This window comes from Vulpes lagopus, chromosome 1, assembly GCF_018345385.1.
Source record: "Vulpes lagopus strain Blue_001 chromosome 1, ASM1834538v1, whole genome shotgun sequence".
In the NCBI taxonomy this organism is placed as follows: Eukaryota; Metazoa; Chordata; class Mammalia; order Carnivora; family Canidae; genus Vulpes; species Vulpes lagopus.
The window spans coordinates 159,765,478-159,784,413 of NC_054824.1; the positions used below are offsets into that span (position 1 = coordinate 159,765,478).

Sequence of the window (18,936 nt, forward strand, 5' to 3'; positions counted from 1 at the left end):
AAGTTTATGTGTATTTCATTATACTCTGTAAAATTTTGAAAGCCCTTTCTTCTCAGAAGAAATCTGCTTAACAGGATAAGATAATTGAATAGGATACATGTAATGAAAGGTGCAGTGGGTATGGTTTAAGCTACAATTAATTTAAGCTGTAATTCCTAAATAACATACTAATTCAAAATTGAGATTTTTGTGCTTTGAAGGGCACAATGACAAATTTGTATTCTGTGTTAATTCAGAAAATGACTAAAGATACTTATTTATTGAATGACTACAGCATTGTATGTCATTGATTCCTAGAAGGTACTAAGAAATCTATTTAGGATAGGGTGGTATTTCTAATTATGTGGAGCTGTGATTGCTAGTCCCATTTTTGTAACTATGCTTCTTCAGTTAATAACACATACTATGTCTTCTTTTTCAAAACTGAAGGAAACTGACTTCACTTTATATATGTACCGACGTACACATATATACACTTACTCCTCCCATGTATACATAAGAATATTTGTTGAAAGATACTACATCAGTCTAATGTAGTGGTTTTTACCTTTCTCTATTAGTTTTAGTTTATTTATTTACTTATAATTTAAAAAAAGATTTTATTTATTCATGAGAGACAGAGAGAGGCAGAGACATAGGCAGAGAGAGAAGCAAGCTCTCCCCCATGGGGAGCCCGATGCCCGACTTTATTCCAGGATCCCAGGATCATGCCCTGAGCTGAAGGCAGACACTCAACTACTGAGCCACCTAAGTGTCCCTCTATTAGTTTGATTTTAATAGAGTTTTTAATCTAATTGCTTTTTAATTTATGTTTCTTATTTATTTTAAATTCTTTTTGATGACTTTATAGCAGTCCTTTGAAGAAGAAAACTGAAATTGAAGAATACATGATAGGGTGTCACTGTTAAAGTTACTTTGAAGAGATGACTTACTTTCTTTTCTCAGGTTTGAGTTTTTTAAAGCCACAGCTCTGATGCAGCTCTGATGAGGTATATATAGATGGTATACAACTTAATTTGTACCAAATTAACTCAATTTAATTTTTCTCCCTCCCTCCCTTTCAGACACTGCTCCTTTTTACTGTCATAATTTATATTGTAAATAGTAAGCAATAAAGATGTAAGAAATGTTATTAGTCTATGTTTTAGTATTGCCCATTTACTTACTGTCAACAAGATGAAAGTCTAGCTTTTAGATACTATTTTATTACTACCTTTGCTATTATGATATTAGTCTTTATTCAAAGACATTTCCTGGCATTCTTAGTAATTTTTCAGAGTAGGAAAATTATATATGGAGATGTTTCTTTTTGGTATTCAAATTATTTTTTCAGATTGTATGTTTTATGCTGTAAGAGCTGCATCTGGAAACTTATTATATTTATCTTAGAATGAACCACAGATGTTATAATTTATAGCACTGTTCTTACTGGCTCCATCCCCCCATACTTTCCTGCCTTACATACATACTCTAGATCCTAGAGATGGGATTAAGTTACAGATGAGGGCACTTTATTATTAGCCAGGACAACTCTAATGAAAAGTTGTTAAATATTTGGCTTAAATAATAGAAAATTAGGCCAGATTATTTTAAAATTATTTTGGGGAGGGAGGGATGGCAGAAAATTGTGTGTGTGTATCTGTGTGTGTGTGTGTGTGTGTGTGTGTGTGTGTGTGTGTGTGTGTGTGATGCTACCCTGGAATTCCTCACATCATCCACAGAAAAAAATTTTTTTTGAAAAACCTAGCTATCTTTTGAAAGCATGATACTCAAATACAAAGTACATTCATAAGTATTAAGAATCCACATATAAGCAATCCACAATAATCAAGTTTGATTTAGTAAATGGGATTTGAGTCATCTGGCTGATCAGTTGATAGATGATTTTTCTATTACCATTTCTGAACAATACTTGCTTTTATAGTGAAAATGACTTGAAGGGAAAAATTCATCCAAAAAAACCATTTCAGTTTCTCCTATATTTCTAGTCTTCCTTTTATTCGATGTATGATACAGTGATTTTTTAGCATAATTTTAACTTTAGATTTCTAATTAAATTTGTGTATATTTCTAGGTTTATAACCACTGAAGGACACATACACGATACAGAGCTCTCATCACCAGATACTCCAAAAGAGAGTCCCATTGTACAACTGGTTCAAGAGGAAGAAGAGGAGGCAAGTCCATCTACAGTGACCCTTCTGGGTAGTGGTGAACAGGAGGATGAATCATCACCCTGGTTTGAGTCAGAGACACAAATATTTTGCAGTGAATTGACCACAATTTGTTGTATTTCTAGTTTTTCAGAATACGTATATAAATGGTGTTCAGTTAGAGTTGCTCTTTATCGGCAACGTAGCAGAACTGCTGTGGGTAAAGGAAAAGATCGTCTTGTGTTGGCTCAACCACCATTACTGCTTCCTGCTGAATCAGTGGATGTTTTAGTATTGCAACCTCCGAGTGGAGATTTGGACAGTAAGAGAAAGGAAAAGGATGCTGAAACTATCGATCTAGGTGACTTAAGTAGTATGAACCAAGGTGATTTGATTAATCACAGTGCAGATGCAATTGAACTTGAACCAAGCCATCCTCAAACTCTTTCTCAGTCTCTTATCTTAGATGTTACTCCAGAAATCCATTCATTATCTAAAATAGAAGTGTCTGAGCCTATTAAATATGAAACAGGACCTACACCATCTCAAGTGATCCCTCAAGAGAGTTCTGTTGAAGTTGATAATGAGACAGAAAAAAAGTCTGAGAGTTTTACTTCTATAGAGAAGCCACCTGTGATCTATGAAACAAATAAACTTAATGAAGTAATGGATAATACTGTAAAAGAAGATATAAACTCCATGCACATCATCACAAAGCTATCTGAAACAATAGTGCCACCTGTAAACACAGCTACTATGCCAGACAGTGAAGATGGGGAAGCCAAAATGAACATAGCTGACACACCAAAGCAAATTTTGACTCCTATTATGGATTCTTCTTCATTACCTGAAGTAAGAGAGGAAGAACAGTCTCCAGAAGATGCCCTATTAAGAGGGCTACAGAGGACAGCTACAGACTTTTATGCTGAATTACAAAATTCTACAGATCTAGGATACAGTAATGGAAATCTTGTACATGGATCAAACCAAAAGGAGTCAGTATTTATGAGACTTAATAATCGTATAAAAGCCTTAGAAGTAAACATGTCTCTCAGTGGTCGCTATCTGGAGGAACTTAGTCAAAGGTGAGCTTTATAATCAATAAGCACAGTCCACTTTGCATAGTGAAGTAAGTAGCAGAGTATGACTTGAGTAGAGGAGGAGAGGATTAGTTATCTCATGATAGTAGTAGTCAGTGCCATTTTATTTATTTGTTTATTTATTTGTTTTATTTTATTTTATTTATTATTTTATTTAGATTTTATTTATTTATTCATGAGAGATACAGAGAAAGGCAAAGGGAGAAGCAGGCTCCCCATGGAGAGCCTGATTTAGGACTTGATCCCAGGACTCTGGGATGATCATGACCTAAACCAAAGGCAGATGTCTAACCACTGAGCCACCTAGGTGCCCCTAGTTAGTGCCATTTTAGCTGGAGAGCGAGTTACTTGGATATCAATAATGAATTGATTTTCTTTTTTAAAAGTATTAAGTGATGTAATATCTTTATAAAATAGGGTGACAACAACTTGAATTATCTTTAATCAGTTTCTCCTTTCTTCTGTTGTTTAAGTTTAGCCACTTTTACTATTGGATTCCCAGAGTAATCATGTGAAAATTATAGCATTATAACATGTATATCTGTACCGAATATGCAATACCTATAAAAACTATAGATGTCAAAGATCTTAGTGGAACTAGACCAGATATCAATTAAGAGTTTAAATAAGTGAATACTAGAATAAACTGAACTGGATGATTAGAGAACATTTACAGTCTTTCATTTACAGTCTTGTTTATCTTTGCTTTTATTGTCAAATCCAAAAAGCCGTCACCAAGATCAATGTCCAAGAGCTTACTACCTGTGTTGTCTTCTGAGTTTTATGATTTCAGGCCTTACATTCAAGTCTTTAATCGATTATGAGTTACTTTTTGTGTATGGTCGAAGATAGTGGTCCACTTTCATTCTTTGCATATGGCTGTCCAGTTTTCCCAAAACCATTTATTGAAGAGACTGTTCTTTCCCGTTTCATATTCTTGGTTCCTTTGTCATAAATTAATTGATCATATATGTGACTAATCTTATATAGTAGTGAGATGTGTAGAATTGGTGTTAAGGTAGTAAATACTTCAAGGGACCTCTTTATTTTACCTTTGTAAGTGTTTCAGGCCTCAATAAGAGTCATTCTCAAAAAAGTAGATTTATTTCACAGGTTGAAATCCGAAGTTTGTTTACAGTAATAAGTTAATAAGAAATTAAAGCTAATTTAAATTCTTTCTTACTCCACAGGTACCGAAAACAAATGGAAGAAATGCAAAAGGCTTTCAATAAAACAATAGTAAAGCTTCAGAATACTTCAAGAATAGCAGAGGAGCAGGTTGGTCATCTTCACCCCTTATTTACATTTTATATAGATTTCTTTAGAATTCTATAGGCTCTTGCTGGTAAGAAAGATACGTAATATTGATTCATTTTTTCCCCAATAGGTTAAGATAAGCCTTATAAGATGTCATGTTTGGGAAATTACCTAGCTATCAGCATCTGTATCTCCTCTAGAGATAATTTTCTTGAGCATTATTCCTGTTACATTTCCAAGTTTGTGTGTGTATATGTGGTAGAAGTGCATTGGCCTTTTTTTACGTAACTTTGTTAAACTCAAATCTTTTGATTGCAAATAAGAATAGTTCTGTTTCTTTTTAATCCTTATACCTTTTCATTTCTTCTTTTTTTACCCTCTGTCTCTTGCCTGTCATGCAATATGACTGGTGATATTGGCCATTACCCTGTCTTGTTGATTTTAAGGAAACAATTTCAGTATTGAACGGCTTCAGTGTTGTAATATCCAGATGCTTATTAAAAGTTTTTATGGTGTGTTACTAAAATGAGAAATTTTATACTTTTCTAAAAGCTTATCTGGTACTAGGGGATAATGAGATGAAGTGAGGAGGCCTGAGGTTTCAGAGTTTAGTTGCATCTTACTGCCAGTTCCACACACAATCTATTTGTGGTTCCATACAAATTTCCTCCTTTAGTGTTTTTTTTTAATTGAAGTTTGAGTTATTTATGTATTCTGAATACAAGTCCTGTATTAGAGATATGCTTTACAAATATTTTCTCCCAGTTCATTATTTGTTTTGTTACTCTCTTAAAAGTATCTCATGAAGAGAAGTTTTTAATTTATTAAAGCCTACTTACCCATTTTTTCTTTGCTCTATAAAATCTTTCTGTAACCTAGGGTCACAAAGATTTTTTTCCTCCGTTTTGTTCTAAAAGTTTTATAGTTTTCATTTTACATTGGGTTTATAATCTATTTTAATTTTTACATATTGCAAAGTATGGCCCAAAGTTCTTTTTGTTGAGGAGGGGGATAGAGAAACATATGAATGAATATATCTTTATTCCAGTATATTTGTTGAAAAGACTATCCCTTCCTCACTGAATTTCCTTTGTACTTTTGATAAAAAATTAATTCACCATATATACATGGGTTTGTTTCAGGGCTGCTCTTTTGTTCTATTCATCTATTTTTATACTTTTACCAAATTGTTGTGATTACTATAGCTTTAAAGGAACTCTTGAAGTCACATAGTGTGAATCTTCCAACTTTGTTCATCTCTTCCAGAATTGTTTTGACTAATACGGATTTTAGAATCAGTTTGTCAATTTCTACAAAAAAAAAACAACAACAACATGTTTGCATCTTGGTTAGGATTTTGTTGAATTTTAGATCAGTTTGGAGAACTGACGTCTTAACAGTATTGTCTTCTGACCCATGAACACAGTAGTTAATTAGTTCTTCATTAATTTTAATGGTTAAAATTATTTCCTCTTTATATTTTCTCATCTCAAAAACTTAAATACTTTTAAATAATTTATGTATTATTAACAGTATTAGTAAATCTTGATTAGAAGTGTTAACCAAATTATTAAATTTCATAGTTTTTTCTTTAAATGTTTATAACTGTCTGGAACCTATCAGGATTTGTCAAATGTGAGTCACAAGATATAATGAGTCAGATTCAGCATTTTAAAAAGATGAAGTAAGATAGAAAAGTACCACAGTGTATCACAGTAGGGAAATAGGTGAAACTTTTTGTTACAGTTTTATACATCCACATCCTCCCTACTCTTGCACATACACACAGTTGAGATTTAAGATTGATTGATTGATTTTTATATTTATTTTATTTTTTAAAGATTTTATTTATTTATTCGAGAGAGAGGCAGAGACACAGGCAGAGGGAGAAGCAGGCTCTATGCAGCGAGCCCAATGTGGGACTCGATCCCGCATCTCCAGGATCAGGCCCTGGGCTGAAGGCAGCACTAAACTGCTGAGCCACCCAGGCTGCCCTAAGACTTATTTAAATCTAAATTTGAAAAAGTTAGGTCTAGAATGATAAATGGTTATATAGTTAAATAGAGTGTTAGATTTTCTTTACATTCTGTCCTCTTTTACTCCTTCCCAAATTCAGTAGTAAGTTGAAAATTTCAATACAGTCTCCCTAATACAGATTCCTGACCATGAGCATGATGCATAATTCCCTAAAATATGCATGTAGATATTTTACATAAAGACACGTTTGTCAGTTATAAAAGTTTTAAAACTCTAGAGCTGAAGAGATGGATGTTTTTGATTAATTTATTTTTTTGGTGATATTCTAGCATTGACTAGATGATCAGTTGTAGGTTTTTGACTATATGACATTCTAAGTTCCATCTAATGTGTGTGATGGAATAGAATTTGTAAAAGCTTCTTAGTATGAGTCTGCTTTATACCCCAAAACATTTTTCAGAACTTTTTCAGCATCTTTTTGTGCCGACTGCTTTGGTTTGAGAACATATTTGACAAAGTGATTGTGTTGCATATACCTGACTATATGCTCGTTCCTGCATATGGAGCCCATATTAATTTGAAGTAATTTATTAACTTCCACTAGTCAGTAATCCAAATGTGGCAATAAATGGCAAAATGTTTTTTGTAGGAGTCAGGGAAGGGAGGATTCAACAGTCTCATTTTTTGTTTTTTGTGTTTTTTTAATTTCTGGTCACATTTTACAGTACTTGTTCATTAAAAGCTTTCTATTATGTATTTTTTTTTCTTGAGAAACTTAGTAATTTTACTGGAACTTGCAGTATATTTAACGTATAGATGAAACTTTCACACACACAAAAATAATACTTACTTCTTTCTTTATCATAGGATCAGCGGCAAACAGAAGCCATTCAGTTACTACAGGCACAATTGACCAACATGACACAGCTTGTTTCAAACTTATCAACAACAGTGGCAGAATTAAAACGCGAGGTATTGTTATTGCTGGTATTGTAAGACACATTGCATATATAGAGGTTGTCATAAAGACTGACTTATTAATGTGGTATCTAAGAACTTAAACCAAACAAAATAGTCATTTATAGAGAACTTGCTCAGAACACCGGAATGTGGCCCTATAATATTTTGGAAATAGATTAATTATGATAATTTTTTTTTGGAAAACAAGGCATTCATAGTTTAGGTCTTACCTAAAATATGGTTATAAAGCAATACTATTAGGCCTTTTGCAAACCACTGGTACTTCCATTTTCAGTTCACAAAGGCTTATTGAGTTGCTTAACAAAGCAAACATTGCATTGATTTAACAAGTATTGAGCATCCAGTGTATGTGAGGTATAAGCTGTACATTCCTTATGGCATATAGCAGTGAGCAGTCCCTGGCCACAGAACTCTTCTGGGGGAGAGGACAGTAAGATAGAAAATGAAATATGTGTGTATGAAGTGATTACGGTAAGGATGGCTTAGCTAGAGTGATTTGGGAAGGCTTATCTGAGGCAGTGGCATTAGAACTTGAGTGCACAAGAAAAGTTTGCATGCCACAGGAGGCTTAGGGTCAGAACAAACCTGTTACTAGCAGCACGAGGGCAAAGGACCCATGATTAGAAACTGTGTGGTATATCTGAGGGCAGAAAGAAGGTTGGTGGCTGGAATAGAATGAGGAGAAGGAGAGTAAGAAGTACATTCAGGATATGCCAGGGACGCTGTCATAAAGGCCTTTATAAACAATTTAGAGTTTGATTTTTACTCTTAGGGAAAGAATTAAGAAGTGACATGGGTCATCTCATTGACAGCACTTTGAGGAACTCCCTGTTTGTTGCTCTTTGGAGAATTGCCTCTTGGGGAATAGCAAGAACAGAAGTGGGAAGGAGACTAATTAGGATGCAGTTGCAGTGACCTGGGTGAGGTGATGTTGGTTTGGACTTATATTTTTAGAAGTGGAAAACAGTGTGAAGTTGTTGAATTCAGGGAATGTTGAAGAGAAAGACAAGCCTTGATGAAAGATCGGATGTGTGGGATGAGGAACTAAGGATGATCCTGTGTTTTTGGCTTAAATAACTGAGTAATTGCAGGTTCAGTATTACAAGATGGTAAAGACTAGGCAGGAGCAAGATTTTTTTTTCTCCCCAAGTAGGAATAATACAGATGGAAAAACACAGCAAATGTGGCAAAATGTTAACTATTGATGAACATAGGTGAAAAGGCATGAATATGTTCATTACTATTTTTAAAAGTTTTCCATAGATTTAAAAATGTTCAAAGTATTGGGGGGGAAGAGAAGAAAAATGATCTCAGTAGGACATTTTCTAAGTGCATGCCCTTCATTTTATGGTTTTGAAACATATTAAAAAATGCTTAAAATTATTTGTCCTTTGATTTTTATATCCCATTATATTTATTATAGTATAATTTTTAAATTATAATATAATGACAGGATAAAATAATAATATATTTAACATTACTATAAAATAAAATATAATAATTATTAAATCCTTTTCTCCTCTCAGGTTTCAGATCGACAAAGCTATCTTGTCATATCTTTGGTTCTCTGTGTTGTCTTGGGACTGATGCTTTGTATGCAGCGCTGTCGAAACAATTCTCAATTTGATGGAGATTATATTTCAAAACTTCCTAAAAGTAATCAATATCCAAGCCCAAAAAGGTAGTATATATCAACATTTTATTTCACTATTTTTACTATATTTTATATTTTGAGAAATTTGAATAAGCAAATAATGAGATACTTTCTTTTTCCCATATGATTATCTTAAAACTGCACTGTTAAAACATCATTGTAACTAGCAAGAGATAGTCCTGTATCTGGAAGGTTCTGTAGACTGGTATGAAAAATACGTTAATAGGAAGTACATAAACCCTTGAAATGTTTTAGTTATGAAAGGTGCTTAAATGTGGAATTCAAAGGGAGAAGATAGTAGGTATTTTAATATAGCATCTTTTAGACAATGATCCTCAATTTTTTTACATGTAATAGCAATAACTGAAGTATTACATTAGAGATTAGTATTCTGTGGATGTTCAGTTCTCAATAGCTTCTATCAAGCTCCAAGTGCAAAGTAAATTATACATAGTTTACTCATTGTGCTCATTTTCTTCATGTTTTAGGTGTTTCTCTTCCTATGATGATATGAATTTGAAAAGAAGAACTTCATTCCCACTCATCAGATCCAAGTCTTTACAGTTAACTGGCAAAGAAGGTAGATTTTGTGCAATATATATATAAAAACACGATTCTAACTTACTTCTGGCATAATTACAATGTCAAGGTTGTGTTCGAAACCACCTGTAACAGAATAATGGGTAACCTTCATGTTTGTACTATGTCAGAGCCACTGTATCATTTTCACACTTACTGTCTTTGTTCCTAAAAACCCAGAGGGTGGGGAAGGAAGGGGGGCTTAGTTTAATTAGCCATTGGTAGCTTTGTTTGCACCTGCTCCTGTTTAGAAGTATTTCTTTTTAGAAAGGGATGTTTGAAAAAGTTCAACAGATTTGGAAAACCTGAATGTGCTCCCATAGCATCCTGTGCTTATCTGCCTCCTCCTCTTGTACAGGTAGGACCCCTTTTGTCTCTAGTTTAGGACTGTGAGGCACTTTCTGGGAAAAAAAATCTAGTCTATCTCTTTTTTTATAGGCCAGGGTCTATAATAGCATTCTATTGTCTAACAGTCAATGAATACTTAAATGAATGAATGTGTACTGAGTGGCTATTTTTTTATATCTGTTCTTTTAAAATTAGCACTTATTAAGAGACTTATCTTTATACAGTATTAAAATAACCAAGTTAATTATGTATTCCAATTAGAATGGCTTTCTTAATAATTATTGGCTGGCTTCCCTTTCTTTTAAAGACTTAGTAACAACAGCATGTTTCAATTGATTAACTCTTTCAAGTAATCATTGCTGAGCATTTGAGCATTACTATTTCCACAAAGCTTCACAGACTTAACCCATTACATTACATGTGTGCTTACTTAGGACTAGTAAAACTCTTCTTCCCCCTTTTTCTTTTTTTCTTCTTTTGGCTGATTTTCTTTTACAACTGAAATTTTTAATTGAAGAATTACATGTAAGAAAATGTAATTGTCATATGTAAAACTTGATGAATTTTCATAAACCAGTTGAACACACCTGTATGACCAACACCCAGATTAAGATGGAGAACATTATCCAGTACCCCAGGAACTTCCTTGTGCTCTTTTAGACACTGTCCATCCCCTCCCAGGATAACCACTGTTTTGACTTCTGACTGTTGACTGTGAGATTCACCATGTCACTGAATATAGTTGTTGTATCTTTATATAATATTCCATTATACAAATGCACTACACATTATTTTGATCATTTTCAGTTTGAGGCTATTCCCTATCTTTTGGTACTGTGTTTGATCTCCAGCATTTCTTTGTTTATCCTTCTTTAGAACTTTTCTGTCTACATTATCCATCTATATTTGCATGTTGTCTACTTTTTAACATTAAAGTTCTTAACATACTAATCATAATTTTAAAAAATTCCTGGTCTGATAATTCCACCATTCTTGTCATCTAACTCTAGTTCTAATGTTTGTTTAGTCTCTTCAAACTGTGTTCTTTGCTTTTCTAAAAAAATGCCTTGTAATTTTTTATTGACAGATGGGACATGATGCACTAGGTAAAAGGAATTACAATAAATATCTTTTCATAATATAGTGGTGAGGTGTGGTGGTAGAGGAAGCATTGTGGACTCCTGTGATTAGGTTTCGGTCTTTTGGCAGGCCTTTGTCCCTGGACTGTACACTTCACCAGTGTTTGTTGGGTTTCTCCTTTTGCTTAGGCCAGTTCGGCTCTGATAAAACACCAGCAGGTACAGCTCTACTAAAATAGTTCCTAAAGTCAGGCCTTGTTAAGAACAGAATACTCTCTGGGACACCTGGGTGGCTCAGTGGTTAAGCACCTGCCTTCAACTCAGGGCATGATCCTGGAGTCCTGGGATCAAGTCCCACATTGGGCTACTCTGGAATATTTCAAAATGGTGAGGACCTGGTAGAGCTCCTAAAAATACAACTCATAAAAGTGTGAGGGCTCCCCTCTGACTAGATGTCCTCCTTAGACTTTTTAACTTACAGATTTATCCACACTGAGCATCCAGCAATTTATCAACTAATAGTTTTTTTTTCTATATGAGCACTGGTTCCCACAGAGGTTTCTGCCCAAGTAATTTGTGATTCACTGTATTTGCCTATCTCTGAGTTTGGGGATAGTAGTTTGCTTTGTGAGCTCACTTCTCTGAAGGAGCTAAAAAAGTTGATTTTTTGGTTTGTTCAGCTTTTTTACTTATTGTTAGGACAGAGTGGCAGCTTCTGTGAACACGGGCACACTTTTTGAGGCTACAGACAATTTTTGTTTCTTCCTTTCCAATCCTTATAGATCTTATTTCCTGTTTTCCCTAACTGCAGTGGCTAGCATTTTAGCAGTGTTGAAGTAGCTGATAGGCACCTTTGTCTTGTTCCCATTCTTAAAGGGAAAACACCTAGTGTTAAGTATTATATTTCTCATAGGTGTTCTGTAGATAGCCATTATCAAAGGAAGTTCCTCTTCTTAGCTTGCTAATAATAGTTCCTCTCCCCATTAATGCTTTATTTTACCAAATACTTTTTAAGCTTCTTTTAAGATGACTATTTCTAATCTTCTTATTAAAATGAATTAAAGTTCTTAACATCAATTATCAATTGATCAATTATACTAATTGATTTTCTAGAGTTACATTTTTATTACATTGTTAAAAAAACACAAGTTGGTCATAATACATTATATGTGTGTGTTTTGTGTACATACTGTTAATTTCACATAATTCTGTGTGATACTCTAGGGATTTTGCTATCTTATTGTTCATGAATAAGGTTAGCATGTAATTTTTTATTTCAGACTGTTGGGTTTTGATGTGTAAAGTATATAAAATCAGATGGGCAGTATTCTCTTATTTTCTGTTCTCAGGAAGAGTTTCAGATTATAATTATTTTTTGAATTATTAGTCACATAGGTCCAGTATTTTCTTTGTAAGAGGAGTTTTGGTTAAAGGAAACTGATTATTTTTTTTGTCACTTTAAATTTAAAATTTCCATGAATTTTTCCATTTCATCCAAATGTTAAAATTTATTAGCAAAAAGGTACTTGCATATCTTTTGCCTATTAACTCTTTTTATTTTTCCTCCCTCTGAGAGCTACAAGTTTCTTCTCTTTTTCTGTCATTAGAAGTTGTGCATTCTTTTTGACATTTTCTTGTACTTTAGCATCTACAAATACTTGTCAAAGTCTGCAGTTATTCAATACTTTTACCTCTTTTTGAACAATACAAAGATCTTGTATCCTCAACTTCATTTATATGTTACTGTTTTGTGTATACAAATTCTTTATTTTTTTTTGTTTAGTTTTAACTCAACAAGGTATACTATTTTTTACACTAATGTTCATTACATTTATTCACATATATACCAATTTCTTAATTCTTCAGTTCTGCTTTCTGAGACTCCGTTTGCCATTATTTCCCTTCATACTGAAACATTATCTTTTTTTCTTTATTCCTTTTTAAATTTGTTGGGCTCTTTGAATCTCTCAATTGGTATCTTTTATCAGTATTGGAAAATTCTTAACCATTATTTTTTCCCCAGAATATTCACTCTACCTCATTCTCTTTTAGAGTACCCATTTAATTCAATGTTAACTTCCTTTTCACTTTATGCCGCTAAACTTTTTTTTTTTTTTTTAAGATTTTATTTATTAATGAGAGACAGAGAGAGAGAGGTAGAGACATAGGCAGAGGGAGAAGCAGGCTCTCTATGGGGAACCTTATGCAGGACTCGATCCCAGGACCCCAGGATCACGCCTTGAGCCAAAGGCATACATTCAACCACTGAGCCACCCAGGCATCCCCTGTTATTTTCATTCTTTCTGCTTTTCTGTGAATTATTTGGGTGATTTCCTCCAATCTGTTTTCCATGTCGTATATTCTTCAGCTATCTATAGTCTATTACATTCTTCCATTGTGTTTTTAATGTCAGTTATTATATTTTCCATTTCTAGGACTTCTTTTAGTATTTGTTTAAACATCTAGATCCCCCCCCTTTTTTTGTTTTATGTTTCCTGCAGATATTTTCAAGCTTGTTTTTTATTTAAAAATAGTAAGTATAGCTGTCTTTTTAGTCTTATGTTTTATAATTGTAATATCTTAAGACTTTGTGAATCTGTTCATTAATTGGGTCTACTGGCTCTTGCTCAAGATGCTTTGTGTCTTTTTGTGCTTTTACCTTTGTGTGTTGGTCCTTCTCTTTGAAAAATTTGTAGGGATAATTTGAGAGCAAGAAGGTAGGTCCTTATTCCAGAGAGAATTGGTTTATATTTACTTTGTTTGTTTTGTAAGGTTAGTTGGACCACCAGATGATGGGAATTTGGACTGTAAATCCTTGCATTGCATGGGTTAATTCTTTCTCTGAGAGTAGTTCTGTAGAGTCCTAGCTTACTGTGGGGAGAGTGAGGGTGTCTTATTAGACTACTACTCTGGATGGGTCTGAAGATTTGATTTCTAGCTTATTCTCTTGATCATCAGAACTAAACTTCACATACTCATGCACTAGCAAATGCCATCAGGACAAAAATGACTTTTGTGTTCCACTTCACTGTTTGACTTCCTACTTTTCCTTCAAATTTGGCCTAGTTAATCTTGGCTGCTCTTCAGTGCTTTTAGTGATTTTTTTTTTTTTAAAGTTCCATATTTAGTTGCTTTCAATAGAGAGGGTGATCTGAGTAATAGTTAACCATTCCTAGAAGTAGGTGTTATTTTTTAAAAAGCAATTGGAGTGAGATTAGTAACCTGATAGAAATGGCTATCGGGAGGAATGTTTGGATTTTTTTTTATATATATTTTTATATATTTGATGACTTTCTCAGATTTCTAGGACATAATGTAAAAAAAAAACATAATTAGTTAAATCGCATTATTAGTAAATTTGCAGTATATGAAGTTTCTTTTTTTTTAAGATTTTATTTATTTATTCATGGGAGACACAGAGAGAGGGGGAGAGGGAGAGGGGCAGAGACACAGGCAGAGGGAGAAGCAGGCTCCATGCAGGGAGCCTGATGGTGGGACTCGATCCTAGGTCTCCAGGATCAGGCCCTGGGCTGAAGGCGGCGCTAAACCGCTGAGCCACCCAGGCTGCCCAGTATATGAAGTTTTATAGTGAATTTTGCTACTTATAAACTTCTGACTCTGTCAGACCACATACTGTTTACTTTTAATGGGTTCAGTAGGACTGAGATTTCATTTATCTGGTAGTCAAATGTCTTGTCAAGAAATATAGCTTGTCAGTGTGAAAGTGGTATACAGCTGTCTTTAATGTGCTTAAAGTAATGAAATCTTAGGAACCTTAAAATGAATATTTTTAATTACTCACCTTGCCAGAAGTGTTTATTCAGTATTACTTTGTCATTTATATTGCACGTTCAAGCTGTTTTTAGATTTTGGCATTCATAGTTTTAGTCATAGTAAAATACAATAAGAAAAAACTTCTTAAATTTCTTTTTTTGTGTGTATGTTCCTTTAACTGGCTTTCATACCTGGTCACAGCTGCTTGTTGCCATAATTAACCCACATTTGTGACACGGTGTAGGTTAGTCTTTTAGGGAAATACTCAGATGATCTCTAGGCTTGTTACTAGTTTATCTGGTGGTGTTATCCTTCTCATCAGGTAAGAGGTTTGGGCTGGGCCCAAGAAAAGGATCCTTACTGTTGGCTGATGACCAGCTATCAATGAAAAATTTAGGGAAATTATTTGAAGGAAACCAACCAAGCCCAAAATAAGAATGGTACCATCTCTTCCAGTTTGTCGCTTTTTACTAATTTAAAATGCATAAATAAATGCTTAGTATGTTATAATTATAAATTCACAGTATCTGTTAGGAAAACAATTACTAAGGGACAATATAGTTTTAGTGTTTATCATAGCATAATCTACATTTTATATCTGCTTTTTATTTTTTCTTATTTATAGTAGACCCAAATGATTTGTACATCGTAGAACCCCTCAAGTTCTCTCCAGAAAAAAAGGTAATATTTTGATTGTTTTTAGTGTGTTGGTGTAATTATGTGATTATAGATGAATTAGGTAGAAAGGTTTAATATAATCTTTAAGTGGTCCTTATTTAAATTTACTGTTTATTTCCAGTCATAGTAATGATATAAGTAAATGTTGCAGAAGTCAGCAAGCTATGACCCATAGGCTGTATCTGGCCTGTGGCCTGTTTTGTATGGGCCTGGAACCATCTTTAAAGGAAGGGTTGTAAGATGAAAAAGAATATGCAAGAGGGAACAGTATGTGACCTGCAAAGCCTAAAATATTTACTGCCTGGTCCTTTACTGAAAAGGTTTGCTGACCCCTGGGTAATAGTCCTTATTTACTGAGTATCAGTGCTTATTAGGCACAATGTATACATGTGCTATTTCTCTAATCTTCACAGCAGCTGGAGATGGTAGTATCCCGGAGCTGATATTAGAAAGCTGAAATTCAGAAGGTTTATACTATTGCATGATCTATCAATAAATCAGTGGTAAAACTCAAAATATACTTTTTGTTTACAAAGTCTGCTTTTTCCATTTTGCCTCTCTAAGTTGTACTCATTTTGACTAGAGGTAATGGTCTCTAGGTGAAAGAACTTAGACTTTAGAGCCAAAATAGTCCAGGATTCAATCCCAACCTCCACTTACTGTGTTGTAACTTGGGCAGAGAACCAAACCTCAGAACCTTGGTTTTCTAATTTAGTAACCGGGGATAAAAATACTCACTTCTCAATAAGTTAAGATACACATGAAGGCAACTAGATAATACCTGGTACTTAGTAAGTACTCAGATGTTAGTTATCATCTCCTAAATCTATTTTCAGAGGTGGCTGCTAAGTAAAGAGTTTTGATTGAGTAGTATTTATAAAATGGGAAGGTAATGGTGGTGTCTATACAGAACACAACAGTATGTTATGCTGTTCATAACACTGTTTTACTTCTCATTGGGTTGGTACTTTGCTCCATTAGCCCAGCTGTCTAGATGTTTTGATGAGTTAACTATTGGAGGTCTCATTACTATCTTTTTAAAAAATTTGTGTTATAGAAGAAACGCTGCAAGTACAAAACTGAAAAAATTGAAACCATAAAGCCAGCAGATCCATTGCACCCAGTAGCCAATGGAGACCTAAAAGGAAGGAAGCCCTTTATGAACCAGAGAGATTTTTCTAATATGGGAGAAGTTTATCATTCTTCTTATAAGGGTCCTCCATCTGAAGGAAGCTCGGAAACATCATCACAGTCAGAAGAGTCTTACTTTTGTGGCATTTCAGCTTGCACAAGTCTGTGCAATGGACAGTCCCAAAAGACAAAAACTGAGAAGAGGGCTTTAAAACGAAGGCGATCTAAAGTCCAAGACCAAGGAAAATTGATAAAAACTCTAATACAGACTAAGTCAGGATCATTGCCGAGCCTGCATGACATAATCAAAGGAAACAAAGAGATCACCGTGGGAACATTTGGTGTCACAGCGGTCTCGGGACATATATAAAATAATAGAACTTTTCATACTGGAGACTTTTGTTGTTCTTTGAAGAACAGTCTGTGGTATTTGAAGGGTTTGGGGGAGGGAGAAAATATTAATGGGAAAAGTATTCAGAAATTATGGTTTCTGCCTTTTTAAAAAAAGTAGGTGGGATTGTGTCAATCTTGGTTAATGAGCTGCAGTTTTACAAGGCTGATCACTTCCTACAAGGACAATGGTAGACATTTTATAAAGATGTTTTTTTCACAGATTAATTACTGGGACAAACGTAATTTGGAAGCCCCAGTTCCTTTGGGTGGGATAGGAATGAAAGCCTAAACCTCTTCCTTTAGCTTTGTTCCTATTTCTTGCACCTTCCCATATTTATGTGCCTTTTGTCTATTTATAATGCCACTGGAAGAGGAGGGAGAACTTTTTCTGTCATTTGATTTCTTTTATAACTTTGTTAGTTTTTTGAAGCTGCAAACACTACAAGGCTTTAAGGTGATCTGCGCCTGAAGTTCAGTAATGTGGGTCAGACAGTGTAAAGATCCTGCAGACTTGCCAAATAGACTTCTGTTTAGCAAACTCACTTGAAGCAAAAACTCGCTGGAATTTTTGTCTCTTCTTTTAGATAAACCTTGATACTGATATTTTCATTTAACTTATTCTCATTTGTTTTTCTCTAGCTATTAACTCAATGAGAAAAAAGAAAAAAGCCTACAAGATTTTTTTCTTGCAAATAACTGGTATTTGGAAATAAATTTTTTATAAATTCACGTCTTTAACACAGTAACCACTTGTAAGGGTTTTCATTAGCTACATTACATTTTAAACATTCACAATAAGCACTAATCCTCCAGACTTTCAGGTAATTGCTTCCTGTTACTACAAATAGAACATTTGAAGGTTTGTCAAATGAGTCCAGGTCTCATATGATATAATCACTGCCTATGTACATACGCACGGAACCAGCTAGTGAGTTTGTCAAGCCTTGTCTAATTGGTCAAGTCTAAACGGATTATTATTCCTTGATGTTTGCTTTGTATTGGCTACAAATGTGCAGAGGTATACGTTGTGTGATGTCGATGTGTCTGTTTTCATTTTGTCTTTTTTTTCTTTAAAAATAATTGGCAGCAACTGTATTTCAATACAATGATTTCTTAGTGTGTGTTTGTACAATAATGAGTGAAAGTCGGAAGTTTCTTTTTGAAAGGGAGAGAATTGACCATTTTGTGTTGTAAGACTTAAGTTATAACTTATTGAGCACTTTTAGTAATAACTGTTTTTAAACTCGTCTAATACCTTTCTGGGGGTATTGTTTGTAATGTGACCTATTTAAAGCCTTTTTTGTTTGTTTAAGTTGCTGCTTTTAGGTTAACAGTATGTTTTAGATGATTTGAATTTTTTTCCAGTCTGTACAATTAGCCATTCAGAGCAAGAGGGCCTGATTGTATAGAAACTCATTGAAAAGAGGTCCAGACGAGAGCAGAGGGAGAGTGGGAAGGTACACAATCTGTGTGCAGCACCCAGTATTGTGGAAAGATGACTTTCAGTATGTAACTACGGAGCTGTAGTGCCATTAGAAACTGTGAATTTCCAAATAAATCTGAACACTTGTCTTTATTAATTACTGGCTCTTTTGTTCTTGGAAGGAGAACTTATAAATATATTACTCAGAACATAGATTGAAGTTTTTGCCACATTAAAAACTAAATACAGTAACATCTCATTACATAATTGATGACATTTCAGCCACCTCTATACTGATTGAACTTACACATAAACATTGTGTTCTCTATACAATCATAATTTCACCATTTCAAACACTAAAATAAGAGTTTTGATCTTTATTTAGTAGAGTGCATGTATGCAGTTTCCT

At 34.1% G+C, this 18,936-nt stretch overlaps 1 protein-coding gene across 1 annotated transcript in view; it reads left to right on the forward strand.

The window, feature by feature from the left end:
* Window positions 1-18,684, forward strand: part of SUCO (SUN domain containing ossification factor) — a 125,386-nt gene extending 106,702 nt beyond the window's left edge. Inside the window, exons 23-29 of the mRNA XM_041749647.1 lie at window positions 2,075-3,238; window positions 4,444-4,531; window positions 7,355-7,459; window positions 8,995-9,149; window positions 9,611-9,702; window positions 15,528-15,583; window positions 16,638-18,684. Of these exons, the coding sequence (XP_041605581.1) occupies window positions 2,075-3,238; window positions 4,444-4,531; window positions 7,355-7,459; window positions 8,995-9,149; window positions 9,611-9,702; window positions 15,528-15,583; window positions 16,638-17,081 (2,104 nt within the window). The 3' untranslated portion in view covers window positions 17,082-18,684. The remainder of the gene's footprint in view (window positions 1-2,074; window positions 3,239-4,443; window positions 4,532-7,354; window positions 7,460-8,994; window positions 9,150-9,610; window positions 9,703-15,527; window positions 15,584-16,637) is intronic.
* Window positions 18,685-18,936: the final 252 nt, after the last annotated feature.